The sequence below is a fragment of the Acomys minous genome, assembly GCF_964271855.1.
Source record: "Acomys minous genome assembly, chromosome: 20".
Lineage (NCBI taxonomy): Eukaryota > Metazoa > Chordata > Mammalia > Rodentia > Muridae > Acomys > Acomys minous.
Window position 1 is genome coordinate 21,505,373 of NC_140502.1, and position 22,285 is coordinate 21,527,657.

A 22,285-nucleotide genomic window follows, 5' to 3' on the forward strand; every position below is an offset into this window, starting at 1 on the left:
GTGTGTGTGTGTGTGTGTGTGTGTGTGTGTGTGTGAGCGCACAGCAGGGCAAGGACTGGCCTTGCCCATGACTGACTGCCTGTGACTTCCTAGGTCTGACCCACATTGCCCCCTTTCCCATCCACATCACGGGTGGGGCGCACACGTAGGTGTTGGTTCTCCCACCAGCTGGGTCCCCACTTGTGTGTAACAGTGACTCCGCACACGCGCACCCTGGATCTGAAGTGTGCTTCCCGCCCACCCCACCCCACCCCGACCCCACGGTCACCCAAAACGCCAGGTGGTCCACATCTCACACTCTTGCTCATTTTTATTTTTGTAGTAAACTCTGGAGGTGACTGGGGGGGTTCAAGGGGAGCCAGTGGGGAGGGGGCCCCTCCTGGGTGGGGTTGGGGGCTGGGGGCGGGGTTATTGCTCTGAGCTCCCTGTCCCCAGGGCGGGAACCTGTGTGGGAGGATTTTCAAGAGAGAGGGCCCAGCACTGGGTTGGGGGCACCGCCACACAAACACGTAGGTCACAGCACATAGGAGGTCAGGGGACGCTGGGCGCCATATTGCACTTTGAGAGTGGGGCCAGGCGGTTATCCCCCTCAACTTGGAACCTGGGAGGAGACTGGAGGCCATCACGTTGCTCTCCACTCTGTGGAGAAGGTATGACCTCCACTCTCGGGGGAGGGTTGGAGATGGCCGGGAGGGTGCCAAGGGCAGGTCCTGGGCCTTGGGGCTGGTGTTAGGGGCAGACCAAGTAGAAGAAGCTTCGTGGGTGACTGCCCTCGTCACCAGCAGAACGGAGCCCACAGGTGCTCAGCTGCCGCTCCCCCCTTTGCCTGACTTGGTCTTGGGGGTCACAGGTAGACCGTCATCACCTTCGCTGTCAGAGCTGCAGCCGCTGATGTCGGTGATCTCCAGCTCAGAGTCGCTGTCCCCCTTCACACTCAGCGTGGCCTCTGCACCTCCAGCCCCTGGCAGCGCCAGGCGAGGGGCCACTGCCAGCCCCGAGGAGCGCTCGGGGCCCAGGCCCTCCCCTGTTGTAGCAAGCAAGGGTGCGGCCATGGGACCTCCTCCTGCTCCTGCTGAGGGCAAGTGGCCCAGGGAGCCCAAAGGGTTGGGGTAGAAGTGAGGTGGGTAGAGAGAGGGGGGCAACTTGGGGAAGGGACCTGTGAGATATGGGTTAAAGTTCCAGGGGTACTCAGGGAAGGCACGGCCGTAAGGACCCAACAGGCCGGGGGGCTTGGAATAGCCGGTGGCACCTAGAGGAGCATAGGGGACAGGTCAGAGGCTGGCCCACTAGCCACTGGGGGCCTGCTTGCATGGTGGTGCGCCACCTTCTGTGTGATCTTCCTGCCACATTTTTCTCCCTATTCCTTTAACCCACCTCTCCTCCACCTGCCCCAAAATCCTGCCTTCCAAATCGCCCCACCACCACGACAACCACTCACTCCACGGCAGGGTGTTTTCCTGCCTTGACTGGCTTTTTGAGGTAGCCCCATTATATAACTCGAGTTGGCTTCCAGGGAGTAATCCACCTGCCTCGGCCTCCTGGATGCTGGGTCTGGCAGCCCAGCTCACCGCCGAGCTCGCTCTCCCAGCTTCTGTGTCCCTCGGACTGGCATCGCTGGTGTTTGCGTACAGCACACCAGGCTGCTGCAGCAGTGAGGGTTACCCAGCTTTGTGTGAACACTGATGTACGTCCCCTCCCTGGCCTTTAAACCCATGTCCCCGCACATAGACTACGGACACATCTCTCTCTATCTTAGGTAGTTCTCTCTCCGCCTGTGCAGATCTCCGCCCCCCCCCCCCAGGCCCTTACCGGAACCCAGAAATGGGAAGGGGCTGTCCAAACGCAGTTTATCCGTCTCTGGTGCGAATAGGGGTGTCCGAGCCCCTGGCTCTCCTAGGCGTGGGGTAGGGAAGAGGTTCTGCAGGGTCTGGCAAGGGAAAGAGGGGGAGCAGGCAGTAGTGCTTAGTCCCCTCTGGGGGAGAGGATTGCCATGTAGGTGACACCAGACACCCCTCTCCCAGCCCTTAAGACCTCAGGATCCAAACTCACCTCAGGGGTCAAGGGTGGAGCATCTGGCCCGGGCGCCCCCGCAAAGGGTCCAGGGGTCAGCAAGAGCGGGGAGCCCGTGGTGGCGGCCGCGGCGGCGGCGGCGGCGGCGACGTCCAACAGCGGGTAATTGACAAGGACGACTTTGCTGAAGTTGAACTTGTAGGTGAACCTCTTCCCTTTGGTCTTGTGGAGAATGCGCTTGTTGTAGTAGTAACTGTGGGAGAGAAAGTGGGGGGGTTGCTGGGGGTGTGGGGCAAGGGAGGGGTGAGGCAGTAGCTCAAGTTTTTGTCGCTAACCCCGCCCCCCTCAACCCAGTTTTCACTCACGAGTGCTGGGAGCCAATTCAGTCCTAGGATACAGAGGGAGTACCCCCACATTTTTAGGGGGAGGAGTGGGGGGGCCGTGAAGGGAGAGAAGAGAGCACGCATGAGAGCCTGGCCCACAGCCCCCTCCTCACCGCAGGGCCCGGCTCAGCTTGTCATAGTTCATGTGGGGCTTGCACTTGCGGATGCCCCAGAGGCGGGCCACCTCGTCGGGGTCCTTGATGACGAACTCCCCGTAGTCCCCCTGCCAGGCGATGACGCCCTGATACTCCTCCTTCTGCAGTAGCTCCAGGATAAAGTGCCACAGCTGGATCTGCCTCGAGCCAGGGGACGACTCCGGCTTGTAGGCCCAGTCTGGGAAGGCAAACCCTGGAGGCAGGAGACAGGGAGCGGCCTGAAGGTTAGGGAGCTGCTGGTCCGTCTTACTGGATACTGTAACCTGAGTTGCTTGGTCTCTGAGGAGCATCTTAAAGAGTCTGTGAGTTACTCTTAGGACCCACCCTGCTTGAGTCTGCTCTCCAAGTGACCTAAACAGCTAGAAAGAGCCCCTAGGTTTGTGCTCCCAACATGCCTTGGTGCAGTGCCCTCCCTGCCCCCCACCCCCCATCCCCCCGCAAGTTCAGCTGAGGGAGGGGAGGATGGAATTGAGAGAGACCCATTTCCTGCATCCATGGCTGTCTCTCAGGACAGGGCTGAAAGGTCCCACCCCCTGCAGTGATCACCCTTAACCGTGCTACCTTGTGGGGTGTCATGTGATCTGCCCCTCCCCCCTGGCAACACCTTGCCACTCACACCTGGCCCCGTATGCACCTGTTTGTCCACCTTCAGTGCGTCCCCTCCCCCACGCACCTGCTCCCATCTTCAGGCTCTCCAGTGTGAGGTTGTGTGTCCACCCGCAGGCCCAGAACTGTAGGTGCCCATGGCAGACAGCACATCACACGGATACCCACTTGCCCGTGTTATTCCGTGGGACATGACCACACCCAATCGCCTCACTCTTGCTTGGGGTCACTAAAGCAAACGCCAGGCACAGGCTAGCCTAAGCTATGGGGACCGCATTGCTTGCCCATTGCAACATGTGCAATTACATACCGAAGGCCCCTATTGAGACCCACTGACAAGTATGTGACAAAAGCATGCACGAGCCCAACAGCCCAGCTGACAACTGGTGTGACAGCCCAGCTGGTGTGACAGAGACAGTGAGACCGTGATGGGCACATGCATGCTAACAGTGACAACCAAGCAACTTTCCGGAACCACACTCAGGCCTGTGTGTCTGCACTCCTGTGGCTCACTTCCTGGCATTTCTCTTTACCCTGGGAGGAGTCTCCTGGCCCTGATATGCATATAGAGGCCAGGAGCCGAGTTCTTTGGTTTTTCGAGACAGGGGTTCTCTGTGTAGCCTTGGCTGTCCTGGACTCACTTCTGTAGACCAGGCTGGCCTCAAACTCACAGCGATCCTCCTGCCTCTGCCTCCCGAGTGCTGAGATTAAAGGCCTGCGCCAACCACGCCCAGCAGGAGCGGAGTTCTTACCCACTCCTGGTCTTTCTGGCTTCCAGTGGCCACACCCAACTCCTAAAGTCATCCTCTGTCTCCTCCTACCTGCCCAGAAAGTGGCGTGACCCCAGCATAAGTGGACCAGGGAACAATTCTGGACTCTGGTCCGTGCATGTATACGTCCAGTGTCTGCCATCATGTGTGCCCCTGCCCTGATTTGGTGGAGGTAAAGAGGCTTTGCTCTGGTAGTCTGTGGCACTCTCAGTGGATATCTGAGGTATATTTTGCAGGGTCCGGGTAGAGGGTCCTGGCCTTGCTCCAGCAAGCTGGAACTGTACAAGAGAAAGAGAAGGCTAGGGAAGCCATCGAAGAAAGGGTGGATTATGGGAGGGGACCCTGGTGCTGAGTTGGGAGGCCCGGGTCCCTGTATCCAGTTGCTGTGTAGCCAGGGGGCTAGTTCCTTGCCCTCTCTAGATTGAGGGTCCAGAGACAGGAGGCAAAGAGGAACAGGATCTCACCCGGGGCTGCCCTCTGGTGTGTAAATGGGCAGGTGATGTCCTACCTGCCAAAGGGCAGGCAGTTCTTGCCACTCTGCAGTGGAAGGGGAATTTTAACCTCTGAGCCATTCTTGCCCCAGATGCCACCAACAGCGGGCAGTCTAGAAGGACCCTGGCCTATCCGTGCCCAAGGCACACTTCCTTGGGAAAGCCACTGCATCACAAACATGTCTGCACAACCAAAGACAAAAAAAAAAGGGGGGGGTGGAATCCGACAGGGAGAGGATCCTGCCACTACCAGGCAGATGTGGTGAACAACCCCAGAACGTAGCAGTGGGAGGCACCCAGAGACACAGTCCAAAAACCAAGCCCAGATCTCAATATTCCAGGTCCAAGGCCTCTCTACCCCACATGCTAAAAAATAGACCTCAGACACCCACAGAGAATGCCTCAGACTACCAGAGACGGGCAAAGCCTCTTTAACCCCCATCACCACCACCACCACCACCACCGCCGCTGCCACCATCAAAACAGGAGCACCGCACACAAGCCAGCAGACGCTGAAAGTATACGTTCATGAGCCTGGAATGAAGAATCCAGAATCACTCTGTTGTCAGGTCCGTGTATGAGTAGGCACACCCCCTACCCCCACAGACACTTGCCCTCTGTGACCCCCTTCACGACCAAAGGGTCATGCATGCGTGCACGCCCCAGTGAAACTCGGAGCAGCCAGACAGAAGGTCTCAAAGACTCCTTATTAGTGGCCCATGCATGCCCACTGGCTTAAGCACCACGCACAGCACACCTCCCTGCGTCCTCTCTCTTTAGGCTGTGTCCCTCCCCGTCCCTCATGCCTAGCCTAAAGCTCTGGGCTCTGCCCTTGCCCGCTCCCCCACACACACACGCCCCCCCCTAAGAAGCAGGTCCTCAGTACGCGCAGGCTAGGTGGACATGGCGGAGAAATCCCAGATGTCAGCCCTCAGTCCTCACCCCTCCCGACAACACCTCAGGCATCCTCCAAAAGATCCTTGACCCTTGACCCCTGTGTCCCAGCCATCAGGAGGCAGGGAGAAGAGGCTGTGAAGTTTCTGGTCAAGTTTTCTCTCGCGAAAGGGTTTGTAGCCAGGAAGGGACAACGGGATGGAGACCCAGGCAGACAGGCAGACAGGTTCACAGGTGCACGCGCGCGCGAGAGCTGGGGAAGAGGAAAGGTAAGGAAGGGCTGTCCTCCGGGGGTGGACAGGCCAGTTACCAGGGGTCCAGAGAGCCGGCAGGGCAGGCGGGGCGAAGAGAAGATCGGAGACGCAGCTGCAGTCCATGGTGGAGCAAGCCCTGCAGAAGCCAGGACAGCAGGAAAGAACGGGGGTCAGCCAATGGGGTGCTGTGCGGGGGGGGGGGGCACTCCTTTTCCAGGCCCTCTGCCTGATGCCAGCCCACCTGGCTACCTTCAGTCCTCGACCCCTCCTGGACCACTCTTTCCCTTCCTTCTGTCCCAGCGCCCCTAACTAGCCACTGTGTCCTTCCCTGCTTTCAGCATCAGTTCTCTCTGGTCCTCTTCGCTACAGTCCTGCAATTCACCACTCCCAGCCTCTCTGCACCCTCCACCCACTCTGATGCCCCACACTGTCTCTTCCTAATGCTGCCTCCCGCCGCCTGACCTCTGAGGGAGTAGGGGGTTGGTCCCTGGGTCTTTGGATCTTCCTGTCTCCCTATGCGTGTGGCTCTCTCCAGCTACTTCAGATTTATCATGCTCTTGGTCTCTCTCTCTCTCTCTCTCTCTCTCTCTCTCTCTCTCTCTCTCTCTGGGAAACACAAACTCGCCCCCACCTGGCTGACCCCCTGGCAGCTCCCTCTGTGGCTCACAGAGCAGCGGTGGCAAGCTCAAAGCTAGTAGAGCTGGGTACCTGCTAGCCGGGCTGGGAACAGCAGGCCCAGCCCTAGGCCGATCCCTTGGCCTTTCCTTCCCAATTCCTCCCCAAGTAGACCCTGACCCTCCCCCGCTCCTGCCCCCCCTCCCCCTCCCCCCACCACCACTTAGCCCCAGTCTGTCTTCTAAGCCCACAGATCCCACCTCAAACCTGCAGCTCACCAAACCTTTCCTCTTGGGTTGGCCTCCCGCCCACCCCCACCACCCCCCCACCTCCGCACCAGGCACCCCCTTCTAGGACCTACACCCCCCCCTCAACACACACAGTGGTCATCCCCCTTCATCCCAAAGTACAGCCACCCAAACCTGCTCCCCAACCCAAACCCGTGGACCCCCTGCCTCAAACCTGCTGCTCAAAGATTCTCCAAGCATTCCCTCTAAGACCAGCCACAGCCCTCCCTTCTCAGACACTCCCTCCCCTCAGACAGCCTCCTCCCCTCCCCCAGACACCTGTCCACTCAGATTGGCTTTACCCATCAGCTACCCTTCCCCTCGAACCAGCCTCCCCCTCAGATACCAGCTCCCACAGGTTGGCATACCCTACTAAGCTACCCCCTTCCTTGACTGGTCTCTGTCCTCTGACACCCCGCTGCCCCAGGCATCTGCCTCCTCTCCGGCACAGGGCCCCTCAAATCCCCACTCCCTCAGAAACCCATTTCTTAGACACCTCACCCTTTCCTCTGTGAGCCCCTGCCCCTTCCGACACCCTCACCCTCACCCAAGGCATCCTTTAGCCTTCCTCAGAGGTCCCCCACACCGCACCCACCTTTTAACACACACACCCCCATACACTGTGCTACAGAAACCCGACACCTCTCCCCTACCGTGCACCCACAAACCTCACCTCACCCCCGGATATTCTTGTCCTGTGTCCATTTCCCCACAGCCCCCCTAACCCTTCCTTGGCCTCCTGGGGTATCCCCCTGCACATGGGCATCCTTCCCAAACTCCATTTCTCTGGGAGCCCCTTCTTTATCTGTCCTGCTCTCCTCCACCTGGAGTGTCGTTCCACCTCCCCGTCTTCCCTCAACTCTCTTCTCCCATCCTCAACCCCTTCTTCCATTTCTCTGTCTCTGCTCCCCCTGCCCCCCCCCGTTCCCACAGTCTTCTCCCAGCCCCCTACCCCGATTTCCTTCTCCACCCCCCCATCTCTCTAGTTTCCCCTATCTCTGTCTCTCCATCACCCCCTCATCTGTCTACCTCTCCCTCCTCCTCTTTCCTCCCTTCCTCACAGCCCCGCCCACCCTGTCTGTCTCTCTCTCTCTCTCTCTCTCTCTCTCTCTCTCTCTCTCTCTCTCGGTGTGTCTCTGTCTCTACCGGTCTCACTATCTCTCTCCCCACACTCACCCCCTTCTAACTCCCCCCTCCTGCTCTCTCTGCCTCTCTGGGTCCCCCCCCTCCCCTCCTTCCTCCCCCACCCCCACCCCCCATTGGCCCCTCTCATTTCCGTGTTGGTTTTGATTTCTCTTCCCAACGCTTTCAACTCCCCGCCGCCTCCTCCGGACACGTTATAACGAGGAGCCGTGGGATCGGCGCTCCGGGCCCTGCTCCCACGCTCCCCCCCACCCCCCACATCTCTGCCTTCTCACTGTCTCTGCCGCCACTTTTTTCCACCTCTCCTGTGTCTGGCCTCTGTCCTGTGTGTGCCGGCCCCCGCCCCCCTCCCCCAACCCCCAACCCCCGACCAGGACCTGGTCCTGGCTTCCAGCTGGGTCCCTGTCTACACCGAGACCAGCGTTTTCCCCCACATCTGGTTGTTAGCATCTCCGAGTCTCTTCTCTCTGTCTCTGAGTTCCTGGATCTTTAGTCTCCACACGGCTCCTTTCTCCAATTCTGGGTCTCCACATCTCTGCCTGCCTGTTCGAGTCTCTGCTTCTTGCAAAGTCCCCATCTCCACGTCTCTCTTTCAGTCCTAGTGTCCGTCTCTTGGGACTCCTTTGATCTCATGGTGCCCCTGGCACCCCCCTGGCCCCATTGATTGCTGATCGATCCATGGAGGAAGTAGGGCCTCCGGCCCGGGGCTATAGGGCCAGGCAGAAGTGTTGGCAGAGCCACTGGACAGACGGACAGACAGCCCCAGCTCCATGGCTGAGGAGGGAGAGGAGCCGCATCACGCGCCCCTCCCCACCGGCCAGCACGGTGCGGATGGGGACTCCGGGCAAGCTTTAATTTTTAATTTTATTTTGCTTCCTCCACCCCCCCCTCACCCCCATCTCTAGCGCCCGAAGCCATGGCACCGAATGTTTGCGCGCGAGTGAGGCAGCCGTTTGGAGAGGGGCTGGGCGGGCAGAGGCTGCTTCCCTCTGCTCCTTGCCAAATACAATCACACAGACCCACACCTACTGCAAGCACACAGCCCAGGCCACATCACACAGGCCAGCAAAGCCACACACACACCACCACCGTGTCCCCGCCACACCAACACACCCTCAAAACACACACCGCCTAGATCAACAGAACGGTACACACATCCCCAAGTCACACACAAACCACATACAGCACAGCCCACACATCGATGAAGTTGCACACGGCAGCACTGTCATGTACAACAGTAACAGACACACAATCTGACGATACTGACGCATATTAACACAGGCGCCTGGTCACACACCAGTGCTTACAAATACGGAAAACACAGACCTTCAATCACAAAGGGACACTCACAACCTGCACACAGAGACAATGTCAAACAGAAACAGAGACACACCCAGACACACAGCATCGCAGCCAAGCCAACAGCAAACACAGACAGGCACCAGAGACTCTCCATCACACACGTAACATTCTGGTTGCACGCAGACAGGCACACAAAACACCCCTAGCGCAGACTGCCACAGCCACATGGCACACACAGCCACAGTGGTCCCAAAGATGACCGGCACAGTAGGAAACCTGCACAGCACACACACACACCCAGAGAGAAGAGGGTCTCACTCAGACCCAAGGGCTAGGTTTGGCCGTGTAGATAGGCCCACTTAGCGGCAACTGCACCCCAGCATCCTCACTGTCCCTGCCATAATGGGTCTGCCATCTATCCTCTCTATGGGTCTCTTTAGCCTCCTCTCTCTGTCTCTGTCTGTCTGTCTGTCTGTCTGTCTCTGTCTCTCTCTCTCTTTCTCTCTCTCTCTCTCTCTCTCTCTCTCTCTCTCTCTCTCTCCCTGTGTGTGTGTGTGTGTGTGCGCGCGTGTATGTGTATTCAAAATATGTGTTTGCCTCATACCCCCTTCAATCATGTCCCCCTCATTGTCTGTCTGTCCGTCTGTCACTGAGGGTCTTTTTGTTGCCCGTCTCTATGTGCCTTTCTAGAAGGTTCCATCTCTGAGCATCTCTCATTCTGTCTCTGGACACAGGCCTCTGTCCCTCCTGGCCTCTGGGCCTCTCTGCCTCTATCTCCTCACCCCATCACCCCAGCCCCTTGGGCTGGGGTTTAACCAGTTGTTTTGATTTCTCTAAGCTGCGCTGGCCGCCTCGGGAGCCGCCTCAGGCCCTCACACCGCCCCCAGCCCCTTCATCCCTCACCCAGCTCCCCCCCCCCCCCGCCATCCCCACCTCCCCTTAACACAATCTGCACAAGTGGAATGAAAATTGATTTTTTTTTTAAATTTCATATCTTCTCCGGGGCTCTGTCTAAAGAGGAGAGAGACGAGGCCAGAGACCCCTTCTCCCACCACTGCCCCAGCATACACAACACACACACACACACACACACACACACGCACGCACACACACACACACACACACACACACTCACACCACATGCCGATGTGGACACACACACTCACACCACATGCCGATGTGGACACATCAGGGCACATGGTAGAGATGCACAGGGATGCCACTTGGTCACACACCCAAATCCTACACACTCCTGGACCATGGTCATGCATGCTGCCAGCCCCTGCCTACGTCACCCCCACATAAGCAGCACATACCCCGTCCCACCCGGTGCCGAGCTGGGCTACATGGAGTCACACACAACAGGGGCGGCCGTGTTTAAAATACCTGTCTGCCCAGGTTCTCGCCATGTCTGGAATATAGAGAGAGAGCCAGGCTCAAGGACGGTCCCACCAGAGGCATAAGAGCTCCCATGGCTGTCCGGGCAAAGAAGAGATCTCGGGGGGGAGGGGGGCGGGGGGGGGGCTGTCATTCCAATACCTGCCACCCTCACCACAAATGTCACCCAGTTTTCACCCTGCACACATCAACTAAATGCTCTGGCCCAGTCCTCAGGAGGGGGGGGGGATTTTGTGCCAACGCTCCATACTTCGTATCTCATGCATATCCCATGTACCCCACATGCCATATGCGTGCTACACACATGCCACACACCATGCAAACACACACACACACACACACTACTATATACACAACATACTATCACACACCATGCAAACACACACACACACACACACACACACTACTATATACACAACATACTATCCACACACCACACACTTGTATGGCAAACTATATACACTCATGATACACACTGCGTGATGCACATTACACTACATACACCACACCCCCATACATCATATACCGAAACACCACACACCACATGTCACATATCTACCACACACCACATGTACACATACCCACGGGATGCCCATATATACACCACACACATACTATACACATACAGACCACATAGGAATCATACCACACACCACACAAAGACACCAAACCGAGCCGGGCGGTGGTGGCTGCACACCTTTAATCCCAGCACTCGGGAGGCAGAGGCGGGCGGATCGCTGTGAGTTCGAGGCCAGCCTGGTCTACAGAGCGAGTCCAGGACAGCCAGGGCTACACACAGAGAGAGACTCCTGTCTCAAAACAAACAAGCAGACACCAAACCACACACATACCACGTTCCAAATGCTGCACTACTGCATGCTGTCCATGCTAATCCCCACACTGCACACAGAACCACATCTCACACATCACACCCAGATGCCAAACACACAAAATACAGGAACTGAAACCTCCTATGACATAGGGTCACTCGTGATACCTAGATCCACAGGGAGGCAGACCCAGTGACCCAAACACACTCTCTCACGCGTCATCATAGACACAGAATTGGGCACAAGTTCACACTGTGTATACATGCTGCATCCAACAACCACACAGGACCGCACAATCACAAGGTCACACGTGTGTGCACGCGCATGCACACACACACACACACACACACACACAGCTGTTAGCATTCTTCAGGGGCTGGTCATGCACACACTGCTGCGAACCAACGTCCTATCCAGCCTATTGCATTTGCACACACACACAACAGCGAGAACACCACCAGCGTCCGAAGCCAGGGTCGGACAGACATAGGCTCAGAGATGCAGCAGTCATAGAAAACAACCTGCCACAAAACCCCGGGGGTGTGACACAGGTCTGGGGACCTCTGTAGCTATGTCCTACTGCTCTTCCTTGGTGAGCCCTCCTACTCAGCAACTCCCTGCCCTCCCACCACTTTTCTAGACTTGGTCTCCTTACCTCCTCACCCTCAGGGATGGGCTGTCCTGGTCACTCAGCCCCCAGCATAGCCACATGATGCAGAAACATCAAACACAGCCCAGCCCAGAGTTCTGGACAGTCACACTAGACACACACAGCCGAGCCGCCACACACGTCCCACTGCCACATTCATGGCCATGACCTCTCACACATACACACCTAGTCCCCTGTGCCTGGGGACGTGCACGACAATTGACGCATGCCACATTTACATGTGCTGCAACACACAAGCACACACGAGGGGACCTCTGATAAGGCTTCATTTCACTGCAGGGACAGGCACAAGGCCTGGATGAGGTCTAGCTGGTAGAGATTTGGGGTGGCTAAGAGGTCCTAGGCAAGGGACAGGGAGGAGTCTAGTGCCTAGGATGGCAGGAATGCCCCACACCCCACCTCGCCATGTCTCTCTACCCTCCTCTCTCTTAGGGTATCTCTGTCTGGCGCCATGCTTGTCTCTTTTGGGTCTGTCTCTCTCCTGTAGTGCCAGGCTCAGCATGGACGTCCCTGGGGCTGCAGCCAGCGTGCAGAACCATGTCAGTGGGGGTAGTGGTGAGGGAGAGTCCCCAGGGAGGTAGGAGCCGCAGTGCCACGCACCCCGCCTACAAAACAGTACTGGGGGGAGGGGAAGGAGGTGGAGGCTCCAGCAACCCCCTAGCCCAGGCAGCTCCTTGCGGAGACCCTGAGCGATGGAAGGAAGAGGCTGGGGGTTGTTTGGCAGGCTGGTAACGGACAAGAAGGGTCACCACACAGAGAGGGGGCAGGGGGTGGGGTGGGGGTGGGGGTCGGCGAAGAGCCAACAGGGGCAGTGAGACCAGAGGCAGGGTGAGAGGCACAGACCAGGAAGATAGAGGAAGAAGCTAGGCCCGCAGAGACAAGAGACGGAGAGACAAGGAGAGACCGAATCAGGGAAGAGGGACTGGCCCTGGAGGAGCTGAAGGGAAGTAAATTAAGAGAGCTGAAAGCCAGGGTACCAGAGAACACCCCCCCACACATCCCCCCACCCCCATCAGACAGGAAGCTGAGGAGGGGGCAGAGATGCGGAAAATTGAGGGATTAGGGCAGAGGCAAGAAAGTGGATGAGGGAGACAGACAAGAGCTGAGACAGGCAGAGGACTAGCCCCCCCCCCACCTCCTGGGTGGTAGGCACTCCCCTACCCCATGTCCTCCACCTCACCCCCCTTACCTCACACACACACACACACACCCGTGGATTTATGGCTCCTTCCTTCTCCAGTGCCTTACCCAGCTTCTGTTGCGGGGCATTGGTGTTCCCTGAGGGCCCCACGCCTCCTCCCTTCCACCTGCCCATCCCAACCCCCCATCCCGCAACCCCGCTTGGACCTTACCACCACATCAGGACCACCTCTCCTGGTTCCCACCACCATCTTCGCCCTACCTGTCACAAGTCCTAGCCTCTTCCCAGCCCTACCCCCCCCCACCCCCCCCACCCCCCGCCACATCCTCAGTGGTCCTACTAGGTCACTAACTAGACCTGTCGGTGCTCAAGCCTCAAGCTGTCCCTCAAAGACGGGGCAGAAGGGGGGGGGTGTGGAGGGGGGGGATGGGGGGGTGCCCAGATGTGGAGCAAAATATCTGCTAACTGCGTTCGATGTTGTCAGAGAGCTGTCAGTGAGAGTGACTAGACTGAGAGTTTTCTAGAACTGTCGCCAAGGCCTGGTGGCTCTGTGGGTTCTCTTGTAGGGTCTGGTAAGGTCTGACCATTTTAATGGACTCTGTAGGAACATGACACACTGCACTGCAGGAGATCAGAGAGGCAGAGGTGAACGGAGAGGACACAGTCAAGATGGGACCTTAGGCGGGATCTTGGGACTTAGCAAAAGAGCCAGAGGGACTGAAACAGCAGGATCCAGGGAGACAGGGAGCCTGGGTCAAAATGGGTGACGTGGGTGACTGAAAGTTAGGAACAGAGTTGATGACCGGACTGACCGACCGGGAGGACCAGCAGTCAGGGAAGCAGGGGAGAACTCAGACAGACAAGTGGAAGGGGCAGTGGTGGGAACAGACGTGTCCCTGAGCCAGCAGAGGGGCCTGGGTTGGCCTGAGCTGGGTGCTGGGAGCAGCACTGCTGTGTATGTGTGTGTGTGGCGGGGGGGATCCCATAAGGGACAGGGTCCGGCCAGGCTGGAGGAGGCTCGGGGCTCCAGGGGCATCAGGCACGGTGCTAATTCAGCGCCATCGATCAGACAGGATGAGAGCAATAAATTATTGTGACAAGATGCAATCCTGGCCCTAGCACTGCCGCCGAGGCAGATCGATCCCTGTCCCCAGCCCCTCTCGCCAGTCCCATGCCCAGGCCTTGCTGGATGGGACTTCTCTGTCCACCTCCTGGTCTTTTCTCCTCACGGTACACACACACTCCTAACTGTGGACCAGGCCATGTGGTAGAGACCTGAGACCAGGCGAGGATGCAGAGAGAGAGAGAGCTCTGACCCCCTACGTGACTCTGGCTCTATGGTTTCCCTCAGCACCAGCCTTACCGCCACCTGTAGGGTAAGATCTGCTGTGGTGCCCATTTCACAGATGTGAAAACCAAGGCCCAGGCCAGGGACCCCGCTAACTTGGACATAGTCAGACAAGAATGAGTGGTGAATCCCGGGACTCCAGTGCAGGTCAGGATGAATTCAAGGCCCCAGTATGTCTACTGTCAGAGGGGAGCACAAGGGACAAAGGTGAAAAGATGAGAAGAGACAGAGACAGACAGTAGGAGACACAGTGAAGTAAAAAGGAGTCAGATATATAAAGAGACATGGGGCTAAGGCAGATAGCACACGCCCGCAGGACAAGACACTTGGAAGGCTGAGGCAGGAGGATGGTAAGCTGGAGGCCTGCCTGGACTAAAGAGTGAGTTCAAAGCCAGCTTGAACAACTGAGCAAGGCCCTGTCTTAAAAAGGGGCTGGGAGCCAGGCCTGGTGGTGTTCACCTGTGATCCCAGCACCTGGCAGGTGGAGGCTGCCTGCATCATTAGTTCAAGGTCAGTCTGAGTTACCTTAGCTCCCCATCTCAAAGAGGGGCCTCCGACTGGGGTGCTGCCCAATGGTGGAGTTCTTTTCTGCCATGCATGAGGACCTGGGTTATATCCCCAAAATCAGGGGAGGAAAAGGGAGAGGGTAAGGAGAAACACTAAAAGAGACAGGACACGGGACACAGGGTCCATGAGACAGAGATGACGTAAGGGAGATGGTGGCAGATGCCAAAGCAGGTGAAGAGAAACCAGAGGACCCTTGTGGACAGGGGTTGGGTGTCTGGCAAGGCAGCTGTGTGTTGGGAGAGTGAGGGGATGTGAGGTGCAGCTTTGGTTCGGGGGGGGGGGGGAAGGGGTCAGCATCCGAAAAGAGCCAAGTGTGACCAGGTGCTCCCACAAGGGCACAAGGTAAGGCCGAGAGAGGTTCTGAGTGATGGAGAAGCAAAGGTTGCTAAGGAGATGAGACGGGGCCGTGTCTGTGTAGGAAAGTAGCTTGGCGGGAAGTCTGGGAGGCCAGGCACCTCTTTGGCTGGGAAGTCACACGGCTGCCATTTGACTCGGTTCTCTCACAGCGCCCAGTTTCTGGAACCCCAGGAAGAGAATTTCTTCTCTTGGAGCTCAGTTTATGTTTTCTGCAAAATGGGAACACAAGTCAGCCCGCCTGCTTTATAATGATGGTCCCTTGAGGATGAGTGTGACAATGGATGACACCCTATCACAGAGGTGGTTTTAGAACTGGCTGTTGTCAGCGCCATCAGCTTCACCACCAAGGTGGGGGAGGGTAGGCATGGTGTGTGTGCACGTGTGTGTGTGTGTGTGCACGTGTGTGTGTGTGTGCACGTGTGTGTGTGTGTGTGTGTGTGTGTGTGTGTGTGAAAGTCAGCTATGACATCCAACAGTGGTAGCGGCATCACTCACCCGGACACTTAAAATATCCCAACCTTCAGCCTGTCGCTGGTGGCCCACACCTCCTTTAATCCCAGCATTTGAGAGGCAGAGGCAGGCAGATCTTTGTGAGTTTGGGGCTAGCCTGGTCTACAAAGTGAGTTCTGGGACAACCAGGGCTAGGTAAGGAGACCCTGTCTCAAAAATATAAAAAGGAAAAAAAAATCTATATCTATGCAGCGCTCTCTCTCTCTCTCTCTCTCTCTCTCTCTCTCTCTCTCTCTCTGTGTATATACACACACACACACACACACACACACACACACACACATATATGCATATAGACATATAGATATATCCCCAGTGCCTGGAGCTGAACCCAGGGTTTTTTTGGTTTTTTGAGACACGGTTTCTCTGTGTAGTCTTGGCTGTCCTGGACTCACTCTGTAGACCAGGCTGGCCTCGAACTCACAGCGACCTGCCTGCCTCTGCCTCCCGAGTGCTGGGACTAAAGGCGTGCGCCACCACCGCGCCCGGCTGAACCCAGGGTTTTATACCTTCACGTAAGGCTAGTGTTCTGCCACCGAGCTACACTCCCCTCCCCCCAAAACCCACTTCTCACTTTTTCATTGTGATAGTTGCTTAGGCAGGTTGTACTCTGACCTTCCTGCCTCTGAAGCAGCTGGGATGACAGGCCTATGTCACCAGGCCTGGCTTGAGGGGAGATCTGTAAGCTGCAGGGAGCAGATACACGGGAGGCGAGGTGGCCACACATATCACGCGTGTTTCACGAACGCTACAGGCATGGCTCTCAAGCAGCCAAGAACGGCCAGTGTCCCCTAAGGAGCTAGCTGGGTGGAGACGGCTTGTGAGAAGGCGCAGGTGTTTCTGGGATGGCGCGAAGGCTGGAGACAAGATAGACGCTGAAGGTCAGGGCCCCCGAGGTGTAAGCAACAGGTTGAGAGGGCAGAACAGAGAAGGTGAGAGGGGGGCAGGTCGCGGATGTCAGCGGACTCCCAGAACGTTCACGACCAGGTTTACTGAGATTTAAAGAGTATTAAATGCATAGGAATAAACAGAGAGAAAGGTAGAGCCGCAGGTGCAGGGAGCCAGGGGAACACCTCTGGGGTGCTCGGTTTGCCCAGAACTCTGTGTCCCCTTTGGTGGGTGTTGAGAAAGACGGGCCTTGTGACAGAGACAAGCTTAAGAGAGATCTGAGGGGTGATGCCTGCTTTACCTGGGGCCCACAGGTGAGAACTAGGCATTTGTGTGGAGGTACAGGTATGACCATGCGCAGCCTGGAAAGGTGATATAAGAAACATAGGTGGGTAGTACGTAAGAGCAGAAGAGAAGGGACGTCTGCTACCTGAGGCAATGGATGTGAGGAAACGTGAGGCAGAGCCAGTCGTGTAGCAAGACTGCAAGTCTCAGCCGGGCGGTGGCGGCACACGCCTTTAATCCCAGCACTCGGGAGGCAGAGGCAGGCAGATCGCTGTGAGTTCGAGGCCAGCCTGGTCTACAAAGTGAGTCCAGGACAGCCAAGGCTAACACAGAGAGACCCTGTCTCGAAAAATAAAACAGAACAAAACAAGACTGGAAGTCTCTTGTATTGTGGGGACAGAGGATGGTAGAGATAAGACGTTGGGAGCATCAAGCACTAAGGTGTGACAGGTGGGGCTCTCAGTGGACAAGGCCCCCCCCCCACAAAAAAAAAAAAAAGAAGGCACTGGACGGGCAGAGGTAGCCATGGTAGCAGGGGACTGATGTACTTGTGAGCTGTCAGGGAGGGGCCTGGGGCTGGAAAACAGGTGGCAGTGGTTGATAGTGGTGTCTCTGTTTCTGGGCCCAGTGTTGGGACCAAAGTAGGTCTGAAAAAATAAGATGGCAGAAAATGTGGTTTTTGTCTTGTTTTGGTTGGGGAGACAGGGTCTTCTATAGCCCCGGCTGGTTTCAAACTCATGATGTTAAGTCAAGGATGACTTTGAACTTCTGATCTTCCTGCCTCTACCTCCTGCGTGCTGGATTTGTGGGTGAGTAATGGGAGTCAGAGCTCTCGAGGGAGGGTTCACACAGGCAGAGAGAGTATGGGGGTCGCATGACTGCGCCCAAGGGGACCCGAGGCTGTTTTGGAAGGACATGAGTACCAAGGTTGGATGAGGAGGGTGGGCGGGGTCGTGCTGTAACTGCAGGCTAGGTGCAAAGGAAGAGAGGGGTGTGCGCGTGCATGCGAGCGTGAGTGTTTGCACGTGTGTGTGTGTGTGTGTGTGTGTGTGTGTGTGTGTGTGTAGGGAAAGCACAGGTTAAATATAAAGCTGCAAGAGGCAAATACCTTGAGAGAATTGAGGGAAAGGTTTGGAATGTTGCAGGGGACAGTGTGACATGGAAAAATGGAACTGGCAACAGATCTGGGTTAGCAGTTCAGATTTTGGAAAGCAGGTGTAGTACGGGACAGGTAAGAGAGGGCTCCGCTTAGTAAGCGACTTTATGCTAATGAGGCTTTCAGGGGGCAGGCTCCAAGGGGACAAGGGCTACCTGGAGGTCACTGTGCTCCTGCCCTTGTGAGCCCCAGAAGTAGACGAAAGGGAACAGGTGACAGGCACAAGCAGTCTGTACCAGATGTGGAGCATTAAAGAGTCCACCTGGAGCGACAGGTGAGTTGGTTGTCCGATGCGGGTGGAGGAGGGTGTTACCTGAAGCACAGGTGTGCCGTCTTCTCAGGAGCCACTCTGAGCTGTCAGGTTCCACCCCGCAGAGGCAGCGGCTCTAGCTCTGGGCTTGGGGAGGCCTGGGCCTGCCGGGCAGCTCGGGCTCCTGAGGCTGTTTGGCGATGCGGAGCGCGTCTGGGCCTCGGCGGGCCGGCGGGGCGGGGGGAGCGGGCGGGGGGGCCGTTTAGCCGTGATAGATCCGCGCGCCGCTTGTCTCTTAATCTCCGGAGCGACCGATCGATTCGCTATTTCCCTTTGTTGCCAGAAAATTCGATCCTGGGCCTGGAATTAGGTCCCCGGCTTAATCTGAGCGGAAACCAGCGAGGGGGAGACAGAGACAGAGATACCGGGAGAGACAGAGACGGAGAGATAGTGAGAGACAGAGAGATGCTGCGGAAGAGCGAGACGGGCACCGGGATTCTGGGACAGGTAGTCTAAGAGTTAGTGCCAAAGAGGTTAAGAGTGGTGTTCGAGAGACGGATACTGGGAGTTAGTCGCTCCTGGCCCCTGGGAGAGCTGAAAGAAGACGCAGGGAGGCTGACAGAGACAGAGAGACTTAGGCAGTGGAGGCACGGCAGAGGTGGCCCAACAGGGTTGGTGACTGTAGTGGAATGGTGAATAGATAAGGTGTCCAGGACACCCCCACATCAAAGTTCAAGTCTAGGCACTCCTCGCTCCCAAACGGGCTGACCCAGCGGGCCTGGCTCCGCTGTCCTTCCCATAGACCCTGTGACCTCTTACACCAAACACGCAGACTCAATTTTGTAGACTCTCATCCTTGAACTCCAGCCCCAATCTAGACCTCCTCTCTCTTTTAAATCCAAATCCTCCGGTGCTGATCCCCAGCCCCAAACATCCACAAACCCAGTCCTGACCTCCATCTCCGACGAGTCAGCTCCGTCCCTAAACAGCCAGGACTTCAGCACCAAATAGTCTGACTGTAGAGTCTCTTGAGCCCCCGGCCTTGACCTTTAAAACCCATGATACTCTCTGATCCTAAATGTCCAGACTCCTAAGGTTCAAATAGCCAAGATTCAAGTTCAAGTCGGCCTTCAGCCCCCAGCCTCTAGCCTGTTCTGTTCCCATTTCCGAGGCTCCCACACCCGCACCCTTCCCGCCCCCACCCACCCACGCATACTTTACACCCCAGTCTCGAGGTCCTACCTCCAGCGAGCATCCCTCCCACCTCTCACCCCTGCCCACAGATGCTCCGGCGGGATTCCCTCTCAACTCCCTAGAGTTAGGCGCAGCCGCACCCCGATGCGGACCCCCAGGCTGCCCCGCCTCGGATGCCACCCCTGCCCTGGGCTCTCTGGGGACCACCTCCCGGGCCCCCAGGCCCCCGCCCGGGGCAGCAATCTCCGCCCCTCATCTCCGCCCCTGAGACGGCCCGCGGCTCTCACTCACTTTCTGCGCCTTGCGCATCCGCTCCGGTCCGAGGAGAAGTGTTTAAAGTTCGGATCCCGCAGCCATAGCCCCGCGGCGTCCTGGGGAAGGAGACTCCAGGGCGCGGGGCGTTGGGATGAGGGATGCCTGGAGTCCCGCAGAGATGGAGACCGCAGAGACGGGGTCTGGGGGTCCCTGAGACAGCGTGACAGAGACAGGGAGACAGAGACGAGGGGCACGAGCAGAGACGGGGAGATGCAGAGAAGAGACACCCCAAAAAAGACGCACGCAGAAGAGATCGGGACGCGGGAAGCTGGGGACCCGGCTCTGGGCCAGGGCGCGGGGGGCCGTGCCTCTGCGCCCCCTCCTCTCCCGCAGTTCCTCTTCCTCCTCCTCCTCCTCCTCCTCCCTCGCTCCTCAGCGGCGCGGCGCGCTCTCCCGCCCTCGCGGCCGCCCGGCCCGGCTCGGCGCGCAGATATATGGAGGCGGCGGCGGCGGCGGCTGTGCGGGGGAGGGGGCGGGCGCGCGATCGATGGAATATAATTTTCCTCAAACTCGGAAAATAAAGTTCAGAGCTGATCAAATTTGAAAACAGATGTCGAATTGCGACTCTAAATAAGGTTCGATCCCGGGACTGAGAGAGTGGGGGCGGGGTGGGGGCGGAGAGACACCCCCAACACCTTTCTCCTTCCCCCCCCACCTCCTCTCTGTCCTACACCGGGAAGACTCTCAGACAGACGGACAAGCCCTAGAGGAGGCACCGCTGCCGCGCACAGGCAAAGCTGGGCCTGGCCTATGCTATGCAAGAGGACACACACACACACACACACACACACACACACACACACACACGGGGCCTGGACAGCCAATATGCGGACATAGGGACACATGGAAACAGTGACATAGACCATGCAAAAACACACACAGGACACAGATGCACCACCAAACACAGAGACAGGCGCATCACGGGGACATGCCCTCTATTCCAGACACACACTCAGCACACGCACACACACACACACACAAAACGATCCCAACCCCCACCGCCTCCTTCCGGATCCATCCACACAGAGGTGCACAGGCTCGGGGCTGCAAGGTGATATACGTTCACCCACACCAGAGTGCAGACCCTCACTGGTACACTGGACAATCGCAGACAGAGCCCAGGGTGGACACCCTGGGGTTCTATCATTCACACGGGGCCTGAATCAGGCCTCTCGAACGTACATACCTGCCGGGAAAGGCCCAGCCAGTTTGCTCTCCAGGACCCCAAGAGCTGTTCTTCATCCACAGGACCTCCCGAGGCAGCTTGACCTTGCCCCCCTAACTGGCCACCATCCCAATCTCTTTCCCCTCACAACTCCCTTTTTTTGGGGTCTCCCTTCTCCAACTTCTACTCCCCCAACCCCAGCTCAGGCTTCTTCGCACTGTATTTTGTTTGGATTTTGCAGGCAGTCTTGTGTAGCCCAGGCTGGACCCAACTTCCTATGTAGCCGAGGCTGACCTTGAACTCTTGCTCCTCTTGTCCTACCTCCACTTCCCAAATGCTGGAATTATAAGCATGTGCCACCACACCCTGACCTCCAAGACCTCTTTCTTTTAGCAGGAGAAGAGCCAGCCGCCTATCCCGGGAGGGGCAACTATGTCTCAAGGCAAACGGATACTTTGTGTCCAGAACCCTTGTCCGGCAGGCACCGCTACAAACCCTTCAAAGGCAGACACTCACCACTCATTTGGCCAAGTCAATGACTCATCATCCCTCAGTCATTGTTTCCTGCTCTGAAAACGGGGTCACTTGATAGGTACCCCCTTAGAGTGGTGGGTGGGTCAAACACATTGCTACACTCCCAGGGTACCCTCTAAAACGTGTGCAAAGCTAGAAGTGACTGACCTGGTTCCATCTTGTTCAAATTCAGCCTTTCCTCCCCACCCTTCTCACACCCCCAACTCTCCCACTGGCAGCACTAGGCTGCACTTAAGCCCTCAGGGTGAGGGGTGTGACCCCGGGGAACTGTCTATTCCAGCTCTTAAAGGTAGCCCACTGGTTGCGCGTCGATGATCACCAAAGGTACAGAGCAGACCCCCACCCCACCCACCCACCCCCACCCCACCCCCCACCCCACCCCCCGACATCCCAGAGCAGGACTCTGAGCATCCTGGAGGAAGTTATGGGACATTCTCTGTGATGCTCCCTTAACTACCGGGAGAGAAGCAACCCCCTGTGGGTAGACATGGCTCCTTGATCTGTTGGAAGCCATCCATACCTGCTAGAAAGCTAAAACCCACCAGGGTGCATGAAGAACACCAGCTGAGCCGGGCATGGTGGCGCACGCCTTTGATTCCAGCACTCAGCACTCGGGAGGCAGAGGCAGGCAAATCTCTGAGTTCAAGGCCAGCCCAGTCTGCAGAGTATGGTCTAGGACAGCCAGGGTTACACAGAGAAAGCCTGTCTCAAAATATAACAAGGCAAAACACAACAACAACAACAAAAACAAAAACAAAAACAGCCAA

The 22,285-nt window shown here is 57.2% G+C and overlaps 1 protein-coding gene across 3 annotated transcripts; it reads right to left on the bottom strand.

Moving 5' to 3' along the window:
• Positions 1 to 308: 308 nt before the first annotated feature.
• On the bottom strand, positions 309 to 19,893 carry ERFL (ETS repressor factor like). Of its 3 annotated transcripts, none has more exons than XM_084770583.1 (6): positions 19,796 to 19,893; positions 5,620 to 5,699; positions 2,507 to 2,741; positions 2,050 to 2,263; positions 1,810 to 1,927; positions 309 to 1,249 (listed from the first exon to the last, which is right to left on the bottom strand). In XM_084770583.1, exons 2-6 carry the CDS (start codon positions 5,684 to 5,686, stop codon positions 804 to 806), a joined length of 1,080 nt encoding a protein of 359 aa, XP_084626709.1. In that variant the 5' UTR covers positions 5,687 to 5,699; positions 19,796 to 19,893; the 3' UTR covers positions 309 to 803. The 3 variants fall into 3 exon arrangements, with proteins under 3 accessions (XP_084626709.1, XP_084626707.1, XP_084626708.1); XM_084770581.1 differs by lacking the exon at positions 19,796 to 19,893 and adding an exon at positions 18,374 to 18,547; XM_084770582.1 differs by lacking the exon at positions 19,796 to 19,893 and adding an exon at positions 7,986 to 8,027.
• Between the last annotated feature and the right edge of the window lie 2,392 nt (positions 19,894 to 22,285).